The sequence below is a fragment of the Dama dama genome, chromosome 19 (assembly GCF_033118175.1).
Source record: "Dama dama isolate Ldn47 chromosome 19, ASM3311817v1, whole genome shotgun sequence".
Lineage (NCBI taxonomy): Eukaryota > Metazoa > Chordata > Mammalia > Artiodactyla > Cervidae > Dama > Dama dama.
The window spans coordinates 90,326,484-90,347,177 of NC_083699.1; the positions used below are offsets into that span (position 1 = coordinate 90,326,484).

Consider the following 20,694-nt stretch of genomic DNA (forward strand, 5'->3'; position numbering starts at 1 on the left):
CTGAGTTATCATCCACTCTCATCTCTTCCTTGCTCTTCCCACACACTAGGTAACGTACTGCCTCAGCTTCATGAGGGTAGTAAGTTCTGTCTCTTTTGCTCTCTGTTAAATTCCCAGCAGCTAGAACTGTGGCTGGCACATAATAGGAGCTCAAAAATATTTGTTGAATGCTGAATGAATTCAAGAACAGAGGAGTCCCATCCAGCCCTGGGGTTAGATTCTCAAGTCAGTATGTCAGGCAAAATTAGTGTGTAGCTAAATGAGCTCTTTTTTTGGATGCACAGCTTGTGGGATCTTAGTTCCTGACTAGGAATTGAACCCCAGGCCATGGCAATGAAAACACTGAGTCCTAACCACTAGAATGCCAGGAAATTCCTTAAATAAGCCTTTAAAAATCTCCCTTTTCGTTTCTCCATTCTTTCTTTTTTTTTTTTTTCGGTCAGGCAGCATGTGGGGATCTTAGTTTCCCCACCAGGGATCCAACCCACACCCCCTGCATTGGAAGTGCAGAGTCTTAACCACCAGACCACCAGGAAAGTCCCTAAATGAGCCTTTATAATCCTTTGAACTGCCAACACAAGACAATATATAGATATATGTTATCTCTAAGTCATGCGTTTTCTTTCCTGACTTTGGAACAGGTCATTGGTTTTCAGTCAAGCCTCTCGTGAAGTAGTTGGCTGGGATTCCCAGGGTCACAGTGCACACAAAGCATTTACCTACAAACTCTTGGAGGCCCTGGGGGAAGTGATCAGCTTCCTAACTGGAGATTCAGCTGTCTCATCTCACACTTACGAGTGGATAAACCAGCATTACATCCGTAACTGTTTTCTCTTTCTCCATTCCCTTCCTGTTTTTTTTTTCCTTTGCCAAACTCCTAAACTTATAAATCAAATGTGAATATGATATTGTGAATCAACTGCACTCCAATAAAAATTATATACCCCCCAAAATGTGAATTTTGTGAAAGCTGTATAGAATGAGGGTGAACCAGACTCCAGGACCACTGAACTCAGGCAGGATGATTCTTCCTCCAAATTTGTGCTTCTAGAACTCAAAAAATGTGATAATTATGCAGGCTCTCTTAGAAGGCTGAATCCTTGTATTAAGTTGGTGCAAAAGTAATTGCAGTTTTGCATTGTTGAAATTTGCCATTTCATATTGGAATACATTCTTAAATAAATGGTTATGTTATACATCATTTTAATATGTATTTCTTTCTTTTTGTTTATTTGTCAATGACTTATTACTAGCTGTTCATTTCATATTTATTTTAGACTATGGAAGTTACGTTAGACAAAAAGCAAATTTGAATGATTTTCTTATTCGAGTTCAAAATGAGTCATAAAGTGGCAGAGACAAGTCACAACATTAACAGCACATTTGGCTCAGGAACTGCTAACATACAGTATTCAAGAACTTTTGCAAAGGAGACGAGAGCCTTGAAAATGAAGAACATAGTGGCTGGCTATCGGAAATTGACAGCGACCAACTGAGAGGACCATCGAAGCTGATCCTCTTACAACTATATGAGAAATTGTCAAAGAACTCAGTGTCAGCCATTCTACAGTCATTCAGCATTTGAAGCAAATTTGAAAGGTGAAAAAGCTTGATAAGTTGGTGCCTCATGAGCTGACCACAAATCAAAAAGTCATCATTTTGAAGAGTCGTCTTCTCTTATTCTACACAACAATAATGAACAATTTCTCAATGGGATTGTGATGTGTGACAAAAAGTGGATTGTATATAACAATCAGCAATGAGTACCTCAGTGGTTGGACCAAGAAGAAGCTCCAAAGCACTTGCCAAAGCCAAACTTGCACTCAGAAAAGGGTCACGGTCACTGTTTCGTGGTCTGCTGCCTGTCTGATCCACTACCGTTCTCTGAATCCCAGCTGAGAAGTATGCTCAGCAAATCGATGAGATAAACCAAAAGCTGCAACACTTGCAAAATGGCACTGGTCAACAGAGAGGGCCCAGTTCTTCTCCACGAAAATGCCCAACCAAATGTTGCACAACCAACGCTTCAAAAGTCGAATGAATTGGGCTACGAAGTTTTGCTTCATCATCCATATTCACCTGACCTCTCGCCAACTGACTACCACTTCTTCAAGCATCTAGACAACTTTTTGCAGGGAAAATGCTTCCACAAGCAGCAGGAAATAGAAGATGCTTTCCAAGAAAGAGTTCATCGAATCCTATTCACAGATTTTTATGCTACAGGAATAAGCAAACTTATTTCTCGTTGGCAAAAATGTGTTGATTTTATAATGGTTCCTATTTTGATTAATAAAGATGTGTTTCACCCTAGTTACAATGATTTAAAATTTATGGTCCAAAACTGCAGTTATGTATTCACCAACCTGATAAAAGGGCTACCACTTCTTCAGAATCAACAGACAACACCTTCTACTGAGAAATTTCCAGAGATGTTGATTTTCTCTTTAGCCAAAGTAAAGGCAACAATTTAAATCTTAAATGAGATTTTTCATTCATAGAGAGCTTGCTATTATAAAGAAGAAGGATATTCTCAGTATTTTTTAAAGGACTTCTTAAGTTATATGCATTTCCTTCACTATATTGCTAAATGCATCTACTCACACAAGTTAGATCAGTATAATCTTAAAAACTAAAATCAATTAAGGTGGAGAAATGGGAGAACTATTGTCTAAAAATTATCAAATACTCTGATCTTCCTACAGGAATCAAGAAAAAAACTAAAGATTTGATTGAAACTGGTCCTTGGTTAGTGAAGCTGTATTTGGCAGATAATGGTATAGATGGAAAGGGAAAAGAAGGAGAAAATGACTTGTTGGAATTCACTCAAATATTAACATGGTGAGTAGAAAATTAAAATGCTTTACTTGTTCACCTTCCAAAACAAGGGGCCTGGGTTAAATCATGGGGACAATCATTTAATTGCAGCTTGTTAGTGGTGCCAAGTGAGATTTTCAGCTGAGAGGAAAGCAGTGATCTGTCTTGTCTTTGGTACCTGATTTGTGGGAAGGCCTGAAATCATAAAAATGACATGGCAGATAGTTGTATGTTAGCCCACAAATGGGTCTTAAAGACCTCATTAGAAGCCCCATTTTAAAAAATTGACAGCTAAGGCAAGGCAAGAGGTATGACTTCCAGATTTTTCTTCCCCATGGTCAGGATATAATGTAAATCTAAGCAATGTGACGTGAGGAAGAAAGGCAGCCTACTCAAGAGTGGACACTCCTTTGTGTTTGATTACAAAGTTGTCCCAACCTCCTTAAAAGGAGAAAGAGCTATTCTCAGAAACTTCTAGAAAACAGAATATTCCTTGCCCCCTTTATCTTCTCACCCTTGGTTGTCTCCCTGTCCACTCTCCTGAAAATGCATACCCAGTAGGCCAAGCCATAAGTGAGCATGTGTAGCCCTGTGAGAAAGCTTTCTGGATTGGCTCTAGGCTATACCATTTTAGGACATAAGTACTTATAGCATCTTGGGGCAATCAAGGGCAATAGAGCATAGCCAAGATTTGGGGCCTGAGGGCTTGATTGAAAGCTATTTTTAAAAAGTAATTATTTGTATATTTATCTGTTTTTGTCTGCACTCCTTCGTTGCTGTGCACAGGCTTCAGTCGTTGTGATTTGCAGGCTCTAGAGCTCAGCCTCAGTAGTTTTGGTGCAGGGGTTTAGTTGCCCCATGGGATATTGGTTCCCAGACGAAGGATCCAACCCACATCTGCTGTGTTGGCAGGCTAATTCTTAACCACTGAACCACCAGGGAAGTCCCTATTTATAAAGTAATAAATTCTTTCTCTAATGTATCTCCTTCTTCAGGAAGGATGAGAAGATTTACAACTTGGATAGCTTTGCTGGTATTTTTTATAGTAAATATATTAATAAACTTAGTTTTGTTAACCCATAATACAGCACTAGATTTACTATATTGCTAATGTATTATCCTTTTAGTATATTGCTAACATTTTGTTAAGCATTTTTGCATTGGACTTCCCTGGTGGTCCAGTGGTTAACAATCTGCCTGCCAATGCAGGAGATAACAGGTTCAAGCCCTGGTCTGGGAAGATTCCATGTGCTATTGGGCAGCTAAGCCCATGTGCCATAACTACTGAGCCCACACTCTAGAGCCCGTGCTCCGCAAAAAGAGAAGCCACCATGATGAGAAGCCCTCATGCTGCAGCAAAGACTAGCCCCTGCTCATCGCAACTCCAGAAAAGCCCACACACAGCAGTGAAAACCCAGTGCAGCCAAAAAAGATTTTTTTTTATTAAAAAAAGAAAATAATTTTTGTATCTATGTTCATGAAGGATGTCAGTCTATACTTTTCTTGTAATGTCTTCAGCTGGTATTGCAGATCAGGGTAATTTTGGCCTCACAGAATGAGTTAGGAAGTGTTTCCTCCTCTTCTACTTAATGAAATAAGTTGTGTAGAATTGGCATTATTTCATCACTAAATATTTGATAGAATTCAATGGTGAAGATATCTGGACTTAGAGTTTTCTTTATGGATAGATATTTAAACTACAACTTCAATTTTTTAATCGATAGATGGCTGTTTTGGCTTTTTTCTTTTTTGAGTAAAACTTTGTGTCTTTTCAAGAAATTTGTTCATGTCATTTAAGTTTTCTAATTTACTGGCATCAAGTTATTCATATATTTTCTTATAATCTTTTTCATGTGGGATCTGTAGTGATATCTCTTCATCCATGTTTGAAATCGTTGATTTGTTTTCTCCTTTCCAATTAATCTGATTGGAAATTTGTCAGTTTTATTGATCTTTACAAAAAAACAACTTAGGACTTTTTCTAATGTTTCTCTTTATTCAATTTTCTTGATTCATCCTTTTTTTAAAATTATTTCTGGCGGCCGCAGCGTCCGCCGCCGGTTGGGACGCGGGGGCCCGAGCTGCAGCGGGGCTGGCCGAGATGGCCGCGTGGAGCGAGCGGCTGGCCGGCGTGCGCGGGGTGCTGCTGGACATCTCTGGCGTGTTATACGACGGTGGTGAGGGCGGTGGCGCGGCGATCGCCGGCTCCGTGGAGGCGGTGGCGAGACTGAAGCGGTCCCGACTGAAGGTCAGGTTCTGCACCAACGAGTCGCAGAAGTCGCGGGTGGATCTGGTGGGGCTGCTGCGACGGCTGGGCTTCGACGTCTCCGAGGGCGAGGTGACCGCCCCGGCCCCCGCCGCCTGCCTGATCCTGAAGCAGCGAGGTCTGCGGCCACACCTGCTTGTCCATGACGACGCCGGAGAAGGCTTTTCTTATCGAAACATGAATAAAGCTTTCCAGGTGCTCATGGAGCTGGAAAAGCCCGTGCTCTTCTCACTGGGAAAAGGACGCTACTACAAGGAGACCTCTGGCCTGATGCTGGACGTCGGTCCCTACATGAAGGCACTTGAGTATGCCTGTGGTATCAAAGCCGAGGTGGTGGGAAAGCCTTCCCCCGAGTTTTTCAAGTCCGCCCTGCAAGAGATGGGAGTGGAAGCCCACGAGGCATGAGAGCTGATCTGACTGGGATGTCGAGGAAAGACAGCAAAGGAGGCCCACTGAACGTTCTCAACCTATCAAATCAGTGTCTGTGTAAGGATTTGGTCCTTGAGTTGGGAGGATCACCTGGAGAAGGAAATGGCAACCCACTCCGGTATTCTTGCCTGGGAAGTCCCAGGGACAGAGAAGCCTGGTGGGCTACAGTCCACAGGGTCGCAAAGAGTCAGACAGGACTTCGAGACTAAATAACAAGAGTGAGAAAGGGAAATGCCTGTGACTTTTCCTAAGATTTTTGCTGCCTCTTTGGAAGGATCGGAATTAATGAGTCTGGTCAGTGTACTGAGATTATTTCATTGGAAAGACAACGTCCAGCAAGATGAAAAGAATATGCAGGTATAAAATCATGCACCTGGCCACCTTTACATTACAGCTTGTTTTTCTGACCACACCAGGCAGCCTGCAGGATCTTAGTTCCCTGACCAGGGATCGAACCCATGCTTCCTGCATTGGGAGTGCAGAGTCTTAACCATTGGACCACCAGGGAAGTCCCACATTATAACTGCTTTTGACACATGTTGCCTTCCAAACATACATCTCTGAAGGAAAAAAGAGCAGTTATGATTTTAGTGTCTTCCCACTCCACTTCCCAGGTGGGGTGAGCTGGTCCCCTCCGGCCGGTGGGGTCCTGACAGCGTTGTTGAAGGAACAGTGGGTATGCGTCTGCAGATGGCCAGGCTGTCCTGCTGTCCGTTTTGGACAGGGCACCAGGGGACTGTGTCAGCATCCTATGGCAAGTCTGGTGCCCCCTGGGTCCCCTTGCTGCTCCCGCCCTGTTGGACTGGAATTTCCCACGCCTGTTCAAGTCTAGAGCGCTGGTCTCTCACGATACTTAGGAAAAGAGCACATAGCCGTGGAAGTCTGGACCCCCTGCACCCAAACCTCGCCTGAAGGTCGGAAAATGCAGGTCTCGGAGGTCCCTCACAGGAAGTACCCTGTGAGGTTGGTAGAGTGGGAATTTATTTGGTGAAGGTGACAGGAATGAATAACCTGGTTTTCACAACTTCAGTTCATACTGACAAATGTTAAAATTTGTTTTATTGTGGCAAATTTCAAACATGCACAAAAGCAGAACAACTCTGTGATTCTCCTCATCTGTCTATCACGCAGATGCAACATTTAAAAGATGATATCACATTCCCTTCTTCTATCCCTTTTTGTCCTTTTTAGAAATTTACTTTTTTTTTTTTTGCTGTTGTATTATAAAGCAAATCCCACACTTAATGTTATATGCTTTCAGATCATAGTATACCTTTCAAAAAGAGATGGTTGTTTTTGACCTGATTACAATGCATTAAGACATTTAACAGTAATGTAAAAACACAAAAAGGTGTTCAGCATTATTACTTATTCAGGAAATGCAAATCAAAACCACCGTGAGATCCCACCTCACACCCGCTTGGACTACCATAATAGTTTTAAAAGAAAAATAACAAGCGTTGGGAGGACATGGAGAAATTGGAACCCTAATATAGGAATCCTGGATGTACAATGGAGCACCCACTATGAAAAACAGCTGCTATGGAAAACAGTTCCATGATAAGTTGAATGTGGAATTATTGTATGACCCTAGCAATTCCACTCCTAGGTATATATCCAAAACAATTAAAAACTAGTGTTCAAACAAAAACTTATACGTAAATGTTCAGAGCAGCACTGTTTGCAGTAGTCAAAAGGTGGAAATAATGCAAGTGTTCATCAAGTGAACGGGTGAAGGAAATGTGGTCTGTTGTCCCATTAGAATATGTCAGTGGTAAAAAGAATTAAATACTGAAAAATACTGCAGTGTGTATGAACTTTGAAAACATGATGGTAAGTGAAAGAAGCCAGTCACAAAAGGCCACATTGTATATATTTAACATTTGTATACTATATGCAGTGTCCAGAATTATTGTTGTTCAGTTGCTGAGTTGTATCCGACTCTTTGTGGCCCCAAGGACTGCAGAAAGCTAGGCTCCTCTCCGTGAGGGATTTCTCAGGCAAGAATACTGGAGTTGGGTTGCCATTTCCTTCTCCAGGGGAATCTTCCTGACCCAGGGATCGAACCCAGGTCTTCTGCACTGGCAGGCAGATGCTTTACTGCTGAACCACCAGGGAAGCCCAGTGTCCAGAACAGGCAAATCCATGGAGACGTGAAATATTCATAGATTAGCGGTTGCCAGGGCTGGGAGTATGGAGGAATGGGGAGCGACTGCCAGTGGGTATGAGGTCTCCTTTTGGGGTGATAAAAATGCCTGGAACTCAGAGGTGGTGGGGTTTCACAACATAGTGAATGTACTTAATGCCACTGATTTGTGCACTTTAACATGGCCACGTTGGTAACTTTTATGTTATTTTTTTCATGTTGTTAAAAAAAAAAAAAAAAACACTACCTAAAAGAAAAAAACTCCTCCCTAACAAAATCAGTAGTAATTCCTTAGTATTATTTAATACCAGCTCATATTTAAATTTCCCTGGCTGTCTCAGTCAGTCAGTCTGTCAGTTCAGTCGCTCTGTCGTGTCTGACTCTTTGCAACCCCATGAACCGCAGTATGCCAGGCCTCCCTGTCCATCCCCAACTCCTGGAGTTTATGAAAACTCATGTCCATTGAGTTGGTGATGCCATTCAACCATCTTATCCTCTGTTGTCCCCTTCTCCTCCTGCCCTCAATCTTTCCCAGCATCAGGGTCTTTTCAAACGAGTATCTTTTATGTAGATTTCTTTGAATTAAATCCAAATAAGGTTGTTTTGTCTTTTTAAAAAAAAAATAAAATAAAATAAAATTATTTCTTTTATCCTGCTTACCTTGGGTATAATATGCTCTCCTCTCTTTCTAGTTTATTAAGGTAGAAGTTTAAGTTATTGACTTTAAACCTTTTTAATTCAAATATAAATATTTATATTAATGCTAAGTATACTCAATATGCTAGCAAATTTGGAAAACTCAGCAGTGGCCATGGGACTGGAAAAGGTCAGTTTTCATTCCAATCCCAAAGAAAGGCAATGCCAGAGAATGTTCAAACTACTGCACAATTGCACTCGTCTCACACGCTAGTAAAGTAATGCTCAAAATTATCCAAGCCAGGCTTCAGCAATATGTGAACCGTGAACTTGCAGATGTTCAAGCTGGATTTAGAAAAGGCAAAGGAACCAGAAATCAAATTGCCAACATCTGCTGGATCATCAAAAAAGCAAGAGAGTTCCAGAAAAAACATCTATTTCTGCTTTATTGACTATGCCAAAGCCTTTTACTGTATGGACCACAATAAACTGTGGAAAATTCTGAAAGAGATGGGAATACCAGACCACCTGACCTGCTTCTTGAGAAACCTGTATAAAGGTCAGGAAGCAACAGTTAGAACTGAACAAGGAACAGACTGGTTCCAAATCATGAAAGGAATACATCAAGGCTGTATATTGTCACCTGCTTATTTAACTTATATGCAGAGTACATAATAAGAAACGCTGGGCTAGATAAAGCACAAGCTGGAATCAAGAGAAATATTTCTGGGAGAAATATCAATAACCTCAGATATGCAGATGACACCACCCTTATGGCAGAAAGTGAAGAGGAACTAAAAAGCCTCTTGATGAAAATGAAAGAGCAGAGTGAAAAAGTTGGCTGAAAGCTCAACATTCAGAGAACTAAGATCATGGCATCCAGTCCCATAACTTCATGGGAAATAAGATGGGAAAACAGTGGAAACAGTGGCTGACTTTATTTTTCTGGGCTCCAAAATCACTGCAATGGTGACTGCAGCCAAGAAATTAAAAGATGCTTACTCCTTGGAAGAAAAGTTATGACCAACCTAGACAGCATGTTAAAAAGCAGAGACATTACTTTGCCAACAAAGGTCCATCTAGTCAAGGCTATGGTTTTTCCAGTGGTCATGTATGGATGTGAGAGTTGGACTATAAAGAAGGTTGAGCACTGAAGAATTCATGCTTTTGAACTGTGGTGTTGGAGAAGACTCTTGAGAGTCCCTTGGACTGCAAGGAGATCCAACCAGTCCATCCTAAAGGAGATCAGTCCTGCGTATTCATTGGAAGGACTGATGTTGAAGCTGAAACTCCAATACTTTGGCCACCTGATGCGAAGAGCTGACTCATTTGAAAAGACCTTGATGCTGGGAAAGATTGAGGGCAGGAGGAGAAGAGGATGACGGAGGATAAGCTGATTGGATGGCATCACCGACTCAATGGACATGAGTTTGGGTAAACTCCGGGAGTTGGTGATGAACAGAGAGGCCTGGAGTGCTGCAGTCTACAGGGTTGCAGAGTCAGACACAGCTGAATGACTGAACTGAACTGAACTATTCTTTTGTTGCATCCTGCAAATTTTGATATATTGTATCTTTATTTTCATTTAACTCAAGCTATTTTCTAATTGCCCTCTTGATTTCTTCTTTGACCTATGGGTTATTTAGAACAGTGCTGTTAGTTTTCACATATTTGTTAAATTTTCATATTTTTCTTTGGTTGATTTCTAAGTAAATTCTGCTGTGGGTAGAAAACATACAAGTTTTATGGCCCAACTGATCAAAATTTATGATCATGTAAATCTTCCATGTGCACTTGAAAAGAATGTGTATTCTGCTATTATTGGAAGAAAATGTTCCATAAATGTCTGTTAGGTCAAGTTGGTCAACAGTGTTGCTCAAGTGTTGTAACGTCTGCTGTATCTTTACAAATCTTCTGTTAACTTGCTGTATAAATTACTGAGATAGAGAGAATTGTGATTTTTAAAATATCAACATGTCAGCAAATTTGGAAAGCTCAGCAGTGGCCACAGGACTGAAAAAGATCAGTTTTCATTCCAATCCCAAAGAAGGACAATGTCAAAGAATGTCCATGCTACCATACAATTATGCTCATTTCATATGCTAGCAAGTTTATGCTCAAAACCCTTCAAGCTAGTCTTGAGCAATGTGTGAACCAAGAACGTCCAGATGTACAAGCTGGGTTTCAAAGTGGCAGAGGAATCAGAGATCAAATTGCCAACATTCCTTGGAATATTAAAAAAACCAAGGAAGTTCCAGAAAAACATCTACTTCTGCCTCATTGACTACGATAAGCCTTTGACTGTGTGGATCACAACAAACTGGAAAATTCTTAAAGACATGGGAGTACCAGACCACCTTATCTGTCTTGAGAGAAACCTGCATGTGGGCAAAGAAGGAATAGTTAGAACTGGACATAAAACAACTGACTGGTTTAAAATGGGAAAGGAGTACAACAAGGTTGTATATTGTTACCTTGTTCATTTAACTTATTTGCAGAGAACTCATGCAAAATGCCAGGCTGGATGAATCACAAGGTGGAATCAAGATTGCTGAAAGAAATATCAACAATCTTAGATATGCAGATGATACACTTTAATGGTAGAAAGTGAAGAGGAACTAAAGAGCCTCTTGATGAGACTGAAAGAGGACAGTGAAAAAGATGGCTTGAAACTCAGCATTAACAAAAGCTAAAGTCTGGGCATCTGGTCCCATCACTTTATGGCAAACAGAAGGGAGAAAAGTGGAAACAGTGACAGATTTTTTTCTCTTGGGCTCCAAAATCACTGCAGACAGTGACTGCAACCACGAAATTAAAAGACACTTGTTCCTTGGAAGGAAAGCTGTGACAAACCTAGACAGTGTATTAAAAAGCAGAGACATCACTTGGCCAACAAAGGTCCGTATAGTTAAAGCTTTGGTTTTTCCAGTAGTTATGTACGGATGTGAGAGCTGGATCATAAAGAAGGCTGAGTGCCAAAGAATCGATGCTTTCGAATTGTGGTGCTGGGGGACTCTTGAGAGCCCCTTGGACTTTAAGGAGGTCAGACCAGCCAATCCTCTAGGAAATCAACCCTGAATATTCATTGAAAAGACTGATGCTGAAGCTGAAAGCTCCAGTACTTTGGCCACCTGATACAAAGAGCTGATTCATTGGAAAAGCCCCTGATGCTGGGAAACTTTGAAGGCAAAAGGAGAATAGAACAGCAGAGGATAAGATGGTTAGATAGCATCACCGACTCGATGAACATGAATTTGAGCAAACTCCAGGAGAGAGTGGAGGACAGAGGGCCTGGCATGCTGCAGTCTATGAGATTGCAAAGAGTCAGACATGACTTAGAGACTGAACAACAAGAACAAATATCTCCTTGCAGTTTAATCAATTTTACTTCATGTATTTTGAAGCACCGTTATTAGGTGCTTAAGGGTTCTTAAGTCTCTTGAAGATTTGACCCTCATTATCATTATGAAATCCCTAGTAATATTTTTCTCTTATCTCTGGTCTTATTCCCATCTCTGAAATCTACCTTGACTAATATTAATATATCCACTCCAGTCTTCTTTTGATTGATATTAGCATGATATATCTGTCTCTGTCCTTTTACTTTGAGCCTATCTATATTTTTTATCTAAATTCTTATAAACAGCATATAGTTGAGATCTTATTTTAAAAAAACCTATTTGGACAATCTCTGTCTTTTAATTGTTGCTTATCTAGACAGCTGTATTTAATATGATTATCAATATGACTGGATTTTAACATACCATCATGTTATTTGTTTTCTTTGTCTCATGTGTTTTTTTGTTCAATTTAAACTATGTTTCTGCCTGTTTTTTGATTGAGTAATATTTATAATTCCATTTTTATCTCTTTTATTGTTCCATTAGCTATACTTGTATTTTTCTTAGTGGTTGCTCTAATGTTAACACTATTCATTTTAGTTTATTACAATTAACCTTCAAGTAATATACTATTTCACTTATAGTTTAAGAATCTTACAACAGTACATTTCCATTCCCTCTCATTCTTTACTGTTTTACTGTTATCATATATTTTACTATTATAAATGTTATAAATCTCCAAACATATTATCATTACATTTGTTTTAAGCAGTTAATATTTTCTTAAAAAGAAGGGAAAGTGTTTTATACTTATTTACACATTTACCATTTCTAGTCTTCTTTATTCCTTTGGATGTATCCAAATTTCTCTCTAGTATCATTTTCCCCCCTTTTTTTTTTTTTTTTAACATTTTATGTGTTTGTGCCTCATCTTTGTGCAGGGGCCATGCTAATCTCTATTGTTCCAATTTTAGTATATGTGTTGCCAAAGACAACACGAGTATCATTTTCCTTTTATCTAAAGGACTTTCTTCATAGATTTCTTATAGTCCTGACCTACTTGTGATGACTTCTCTGAGTTGTAGTATGTGTAGTATGTTTGCCTTCATTTTTCAAGATTTTTTCCTGGATGTAGAACACTTGGCTGACAGTTAATACTTTCAGGACGTTGCTCCACTGTCTTCTGCTTCCATTGTTTCTGAAAAGAAGTCTGCAGTTACTTTTTATCTTTTTTCTTTTGAACATAATTTGTCTTTTTCTTTACCTGCCTTTAAGACTTTCTCTTTACTACTCTAGTGACCTACAACATAAACTCATAAAGACATCTTAGACCAAATTTAATATCTACGGTCCTTGTATCATTCACCTTCTCTGGGGCTTTTTAGCCTCACTCTATATCATGTGTTATTTTCTGGTGTGACTTCTGAAGTAAGCTGCATAGTCACCTCAAGGATAGCTCCCCTCCATATTTCTATATCTGCAGGTCTAACACTCATTTTCCTTCTTCAGCTCTATGATAACTGACAGGCTGGTGCCCTGGAAGCAGAAGCACCATCTTCACAACCCTCCACCCACACTCTGGCAAGTCCAGTTCTGGGCCAGCCGTAGAGCAAGTTGGAGGATGAGCAAACGGGCTCCAGGAGAACTTTGGAGAACAGATGTATGGCTCCTCACCTTTATCATGGAATGTCCTGAGGATTTACAAAGGAGGAGCTCAGTGGATGAATGAGGAGGCAAGGGACTTGTGAGGGGGCCTGCTAGCAAAGTCAGCTTCATGGGTCTGCGTAATTAAATGTTTACTTGGGGTGCCTTATGCATATGCATTTATGTTGGGGTAAGGTTTGGTGATGGAGATCATGGGACACTAACCAATTGCCTGCCTACTGGCACTATGCACCCTTGGTAGCACCTGGGTCTAGCCTCACCTTCAGATTAACTGATCCAAGGTCAAGAGATATCATGCCTTTTGTGTGCAATGAGTCTTTACCTAGCTCTGCTGCTTAAGCCTACCCCAAAAGGCAGTATCAGAGGATTTGACTTCAAGGCAGAAACTTAAATGCTGGTTTGGGTGTAGGAACCCTGCTGGTTCCCCATCTCATGAACCACACCTCCCTCTGACCAGGATTCCTCTAACAGTGGTCTCTAGGGCTGACAGAACAACAATTATTTAAAGCTGACTGTCAGATTTTACTTTCTGCTCTGACCACACTAGATGTGACAACAGGAAATGACTACAGAATTTGCAGGGACCTGGTGCAAATGGAAACTCATGGGCCCTTGTTCAAATATTATTAAGAATTTCAAGAGGATGACAGAGCACTAAACCAAGTAAGGAGCCCTTCTGAGCAGAGGGTCCTGTGCAGCTGCTGGCCGTGTGTGACAGGGTTATAAATACAACTTAACAATGTGCACCAGGACCAGGAATTCCTTTTGCATGCTTTTTTTTTTTTTAGTTCTGACACTAAATACTTAGATCTCTTTGTTCTCTTTTTTAAACTGTAAATATTAAGAACTACTGAAAATTAAAACATTTTCTTGGTATATTTGAATCATACTTCATGGTTATTTTCAAGCAAACTGCCTACTTTCACATCCCTGTGTCACAGTTTAATCTCAGGCAAGTTAAATAGCTTCTCTGTATTTCAGCCCCTCATTTGTAAAATTGGGGATACTAACAATGTCTAACTAAAGAGATTGTTGTAGGGTAAATGAGATCATATATGAGGTGCTAAATATAGTGCCTCAGGCTCCTAGCACCTCTATATGAGTTAGAAAAAGAGCCCCTTTGGGTACTGGAATTAAAAGGCACTTCCTCTCACCAATGAGTCAAAGGAAGTTATCCCTTCCAGGTCTATGCTTCATGCCCAGGACTTGGCAAACAGACCTTGGCTGGCTTTCAGCCCCACTCATACCCTTAGAAGGCCCCTTTGTGCCAAGCACAGTACTTAAACATGTGGGTGGCCGTGATCGCATCTGATGCATAGTGAATGCTCCGTAAAACCAAAGCTCTTGTGAGGCCTGTGTAGCATAGTGGTTAAATCCATGGCCTCCGGAATCAGTCCTAGATATAGAATTGTTGAGTTGTAAAGTTTGCCTTCAACACCCTCCATTCTCCTTTGGTGCTTCTCTTTCTCCGTTTCCTCCTTGAAGCATCCCGGCTCTCCCTCATCGTCTCTGAAGGGATTGGACACAGCCAGGCAGTTCAGGAAGCCAAAGCCTGTCAAGTCTTGATGAGGCAGGCTGTTTGCTTGGGAGTGAGATCTTCGAGAGGCAGAGTCTGGCAGGACCATTCAGCCCTGGCTTTGAATTCTGGCTCCTCAATCAATAGAAAATGTGTACAGAAAGCAACAGAATGACCTTGTATTCACTACTGACCCTGACTGAAATTTCATATCCCCAGCACATGGTTAAAGCTTAAAATTGTTTTATTGATAGTTATAATAATTTCTTTCAGAGCACAGGCCATGGGTTGTTTTTATTTTATTTATTTACTTATTTATTTATTTTTGGCTGCCCTGGGTCTTGCTTCCTGCTTTCTTTAGTTACAACAAGTGGGAACTACTCTCTGGTTGCAGCATGCAGGTTTCTCACCATGGTGGCTTCTACTGTCGCAGAGCACAGGCTCGGTAGTTGTGACACACAGGCTTAGTTGCTCCATGGCGTGTGGAATCTTCTTGGAACAGGGGTCAAACCTGTGTCCCCTGCATTGGCAGCTGAAGGGGATTCCTAATCACCAGAACATCAGGGAAGTCCCAAGACCATGTGTTAAATTGCTTTTAGTCCCTGCAATGTCAGGCACTTAATGTGCACTTAGTAACTATGCACCAAGAATTAATAGCATCATCGGTATTGCATTTTGCAAGATGCTTTCATAAAAATGGCTTCCTTCTATTTTTCCACACCTTGTGAAATAGGCAAACTCATGCTTTTGAGGCCAAATTTACAGTTGAGGAAGGTAAGACCCAAGATGGCATGTGGCCTGCCCATGATCACAGGATTGACAAAAGATAAAAGCTGATCCAGAGTCCAGGACTTCAGATCCTAGGACCTCACCCAGATTCCATGCCCACTTACAATGCCAGAGATTCCCTAAGTCCACTTGGCAGGCCAAGGCCAGGAAATGAAGTTTCAATGATCCTCAAAGAGACTAGAAAAATTAAGATAGGAAGAGTGTTCATTTTTCATAAAGCTAAACTTATTTCATTTAAAAAACTAACCTTGGGGGCTTCCCTGGTGGTCCAGTGGTTAGGAATCTACCTTGCAATGCTGGGGATACAGGTTCAGTCCCTGGCAGGAGAGCTAAGATCCCACATGCTACACAGCAGCTAAACCCATGTGCTGCCACTACTGAACCCATGCACCACAACTAGAGGGTCTGTGTGCCTCATCGGAAGATACTGCATGCCGCAGCTAAGACCCAACACAACCAAATAAATAAACGTTTTTAAAAACTCAATTTAAAAATAAAATATCCTTTATTTTGAGACTGTACTCTTCCTAATTTTATATAAAAATATATGTTCTTCTATAGTGTTACTAGGTGAAAGTTATTAGACATACCAAAAGTTGCCAAAGTGACGCTTGTCTGTCCCCCCAGTTATCTGACGTTTTACTGGTGTGTAAGATCTAAAAGAGTGAGAAGCACTGTGCAATAACATGCCACATCTTTTGAATAAATGCATGGAATATTTAAGGCAACTAAATCCTGATCATACCAGCTTACTTAGGAGAGGCACCCAAAGCTAGAGAGATTAAATTGGGGGAAAAAACTGTATTCAGGATGTCTTCAGTTTCAAATTGGGTCAGTGCTGCATCTTTGGGAGGGAGAGGAGGGGGCGGTGGAGAGGACCTTAAAAAAAAAGGAAAAAAGAGCATACTCCAAAATAACTGGATTGCGTTTCTTTGCGTAACCATGCTTGGTACAACAGCATTTTGTTTTGTCACTTTCTCTGGTCAGCCTGATCAAATACTCTGCCCACTTAAAGGAGATTGACCTTGGAAACAATGTCCTGGGAGAAAAGGCTGCTGTTGACCTACTTGAAGCACTGAGAGCCAGAAAGACAGGTAGGTGTTTTCAGTTTGTATTCCCCATCACCTGTCCACATCCATTCCTTCCCAAATGCTGCACTACTCACAACTTGCTCCACTCTTTCCACTGAATAACTGGCTGGAGCTAAGTGATGACCAGGATCACTGTCAGAGGCTGGCACCGTTGTGTGGCCTGTGATTTGCATTAAGTTCAAGTGCTCTTAGGATGTGATATGTAGGCTTTGATCTAGGTGATAAATGTTGAAACGAAATTTTCTCCATTGCTTTCTTTCCTCCTGTGCTCTTGAAAAGTGAAAGTGTTTGTCACTCAGTCATGTCTGACTCTTTGCAACCCCATGTACTGTAGCCCACCAGGCTCCTCTGTCCATGAATTCTCCAGACAAGAATACCAAAGTGGGTTGCCATTCCCTTCTCCAGGGGATCTTCCCCAGGGATCAAACCTGGGTCTCCCGCACTGCAGACAGATTCTTTACCATCTGAGTAGTCAGGGAAGCCCTGTACTCTTATCCTCACCTATTCTCTGAGGACTTGTCTCCTGTTCTCTATTCTTTTTCCCAACCTGACCTTCAAAGATTTCTCCAGGTATCAACTGGAAAACTAAAGTAACAGCCCTCATAAGATTCTGATGTGCTTCCTGGATCATCAAAGCTTGGTTCAAGTGTGATAGGTACAGAGAGAGCATTAAGGGTATTTTTTGATCATGTAATCCTTTTGTAATCCAGAGCCAGACATTGTGGAAAGCGAAGTCAAGTGGGCCTTAGGAAGCACTGCTGTTAATAAAGCTAGTGAATGCGATGAAATTCCAGCAGAGCTCTTCAAAACCCTAATGGATGATGTCATCAAGGTGTTGCATTCATTATCTTAGCAAATCTGGAAGACCCAGCAGTGGCCACAGGACTGGAAAAGGTCAATCCTCATCCCAATTCTCAAGAAGGGTAGTACTAAAGAATGTTCTAACCATCAGACAATTGCACTCATCTCCCATGCTAGTAAGGTCACGCTTAAAATCTTGCATGCTAGGCTTCAGCATTATGCAAACCAAAAACTTCCAGATGTCCAAGCAAGGTTTAGAAAAGGGAGAGGAACCAGAGATCAAATTGCCAACATTCACTGGATCATAGAGAAAGCTAGGGAATTCCAGAAAAACATCTACGTCTCTTTCATCGACTACGCCAAAGCCTTTAATTGTGTGGATCATAATAAACTGTGGAAAGCTCTAAAAGAGATGGGAATACCATACCACCTCACCCGTCTCCTGAGAAACCTGTTGGGGTGGGGGGTGGGGGTCAAGAAGCAACAGTTAGAACCCTGTATGGTACAACTGACTGGTTCAACACTGAGAAACGAGTATGACAGAGCTGTCTGCTGTCACCCTGTTTACTTAACCTATATGCTGAGCACATCATGAAAAATGCCAGGCTGGATGAGTTACAAGCTGGTATCAAGATAGACAGGAGAAACATCAACAACTTCAGATATGCGGATGATACCACTCTAATGGCAGAAAGCAAGGAGGAACCAAAGAGCCCTTGATGAGGATGAAGGAGGAAAGTGAAAGAGCCAACTTAAAACTAAACATTAAAAAAACTAAGATCATGGCATCTAGCGCCATTACTTCATGGAAAATAGAGGGGGAAAATGTGGAAGTAGTGACAGATTTCCTCTTCTTGGGCTCTAAAATCACTGCAGATGGTGCAGCCATGAAATCAGAAGACATTTGCTTCTTGGCAGGAAAGCTATGAAAAACCTAGACAGTGTATTGAAAAGCAGAGACATTACTCTGCCGACAAAGGTCTGTATAGTCAAGGCTATGGTCTTCCCAGTGGTCATGTACAGCTGTGAGAGCTGGACCATAAAGAAGGCAGAATGCCAAAGAATTGATGCCTTTGAACTATGGTGCTGGAGAAGACTCCTTAGGGCTCCTTGGATAGCAAGGAGATCAAACCAGTCAGTCTTAAGGGAAATCAACCCTGAATACTCATTGGAAGAACTGATGTTGAAGCTGAAACTCCAATATTTTGATCATCTGATGCAAACAGCTGATTCATTGGAAAAGTCCTTGATGCTGGGAAAGATTGAGGGCAAAAGGAAAGGAGGGCATCAGAGGATGAGATGGCTGGATGGCATCACCAATGCGATGGACATGAACTTAGCAAACTTCAGGAGATAGTGAGGGACAGAGATACCTGGTGGGCGGCAGTCCATAGAGTCGCAAAGAGGTGGACACGACTGGGCCACTGAGCAACAACAAAAATCCTTTGAAAGTGAGAGGATCACATATGGAACCAGCTGTTTAGTATTGGCCATACCTGTCCTCTCCTTCACAATACACATGTCCAGAATTAATGATAGCCACTCTTACTGCTGGTGGAAAAATGAGGAAAGGTCATTTTACTTTATTTTTAAATTTTATTTATTTATTTTGTAACACCAAAACATTTTGTACTGGGGTATAGCCTATTAGCAATGTTGTGACAGTTTCAGATGAACAGTGAAGGGACTCAGCCATACATGTCTGTGTGTCCATTCTCCCCCAGATCCCCTTCCCATCCAGGCTGGCGCATAACACTGAGCAGAGTTCCATGTGCTACACAGTAGGTTTTTATTGGTTATCCATTTTAAAAATAGCAGTGTGTACAAAGAAAGGTCATTTTCAATAAAGCTCAATGAAAGACATCATAGACACATTTGAAAATCCACTCAACGCTAAAACATGGGACACATCTTGGTATACTTTCTGGTAGATTATGTGGAGAGAATGAAATGATATAAGCATCCAGTCTTCTATCATTTCTACAATAAAAGTCTTAGAGACATGACATAATTTCACTGCAGTTTTTTTTTTTAACACTGGAAGCTTTAGAGAGAATTATAATATTACTGTTTACTTCACTGTCACTTTTTTTTCCTACTGTCATTTTTAAACTGAAATTACTGCATTGCCATTTAACAGCCAATCAAATGATTCCAGGATTTTAAGATCATCCCTTTGTTTTTAGAGAAACGGAACATCTACTTCCTAGTCCCTTTAAGTTGAATTTAAACTAAACAGATTCATTCTGTTAAAATTAATTTAAATTTAACTTTAATTTAGGCTCAATAAACAGAAGACAGGATAATGATTTCATGTGGTTTTCCTTGACACTGTAGCAACTTTCTCATTACACACTGCACCAGAAGACATTATAAGACCGCAGTGCGTGCTAATGATGGGTGGTCTCAGATGGCTTGATGGAAAATAATTATCACTGAGTACATATTTGGAGCTGCAAAACATAGTGCTTGCTTGGTAAATGGTTCAATTTGCATAAGTAGGAAGATGATCATGAAATACCTGCCTGAAAATATTCATTTAAAAGGCATTAAAATGTCCTTTCTAGTTCAAGAAATCAGCTTTTCCCAAATGTGGTAGTACATATGAGTAGTTTGAATGCATTCATATTTTGAACCAGATAATTATGAGGTATTTCTGCTGGAGCAGTTCAATCAGATTTGTTAGTTTGAATACCAGAAAAGACTCTTCAAACCAAGGTAACTTGGTTGGATTCTACAGGGAAAATATCTTGCCATTTAGCCCCAATATGACATCATTTTAAACATTAAAAGCAATTAGTAATATCACTGGTTAGAGAACTAATGTTCTTCTGATTGCTTCTGTGTTCTTATCATTAATAAGTTATTAAGCTTATTTTTAATTCTAATTCTCCTTCTCTCATGAAATCCAAATTAATAACCTAAGGCTATTTATTTGCCAGCCAAGGAGTTCATAATGACCTATTTTAACGATGGAATACACACAACAATGATGTTTCCTCAGAAACATCAACTCCATGTGTTTAAAAAAAAAAATTTAACAGAAAGACAAGTCTCTATCCACATCTTACAGCACTGTTTTTTGACTAATTTTTTTTTTTAAAGAACTAGACTACTTCAGGATCACTTTGTTTATTTATTCATACTTATTTCTTTCACATACATTTATTAAATGCCTTTTGTGTGTCAGGCCCTATTCT

The 20,694-nt window shown here is 40.6% G+C and overlaps 2 protein-coding genes and 1 non-coding gene across 6 annotated transcripts in view; 2 read left to right on the forward strand and 1 right to left on the reverse strand.

Annotated features, from left to right (window-relative positions):
• Positions 1–20,694, forward strand: part of LOC133073779 (uncharacterized) — a 55,925-nt gene that overhangs the window by 27,824 nt on the left and 7,407 nt on the right. For all 4 annotated transcript variants that reach the window (XM_061167739.1, XM_061167740.1, XM_061167741.1 and 1 more), the window contains 2 exons: positions 2,703–2,838; positions 16,590–16,696. In XM_061167739.1, the coding sequence (XP_061023722.1) occupies positions 2,703–2,838; positions 16,590–16,696 (243 nt within the window). The remainder of the gene's footprint in view (positions 1–2,702; positions 2,839–16,589; positions 16,697–20,694) is intronic.
• LOC133074042 (phospholysine phosphohistidine inorganic pyrophosphate phosphatase-like) lies at positions 4,867–5,485 on the forward strand. Its single transcript, XM_061168009.1, has one exon. The coding sequence runs from the start codon at positions 4,916–4,918 to the stop codon at positions 5,483–5,485; it is 570 nt and encodes a 189-aa protein (XP_061023992.1). The 5' UTR covers positions 4,867–4,915.
• LOC133074282 (U6 spliceosomal RNA) lies at positions 12,529–12,630 on the reverse strand. The gene has a single exon (XR_009697132.1). It is a non-coding gene; the product is annotated as a U6 spliceosomal RNA (small nuclear RNA).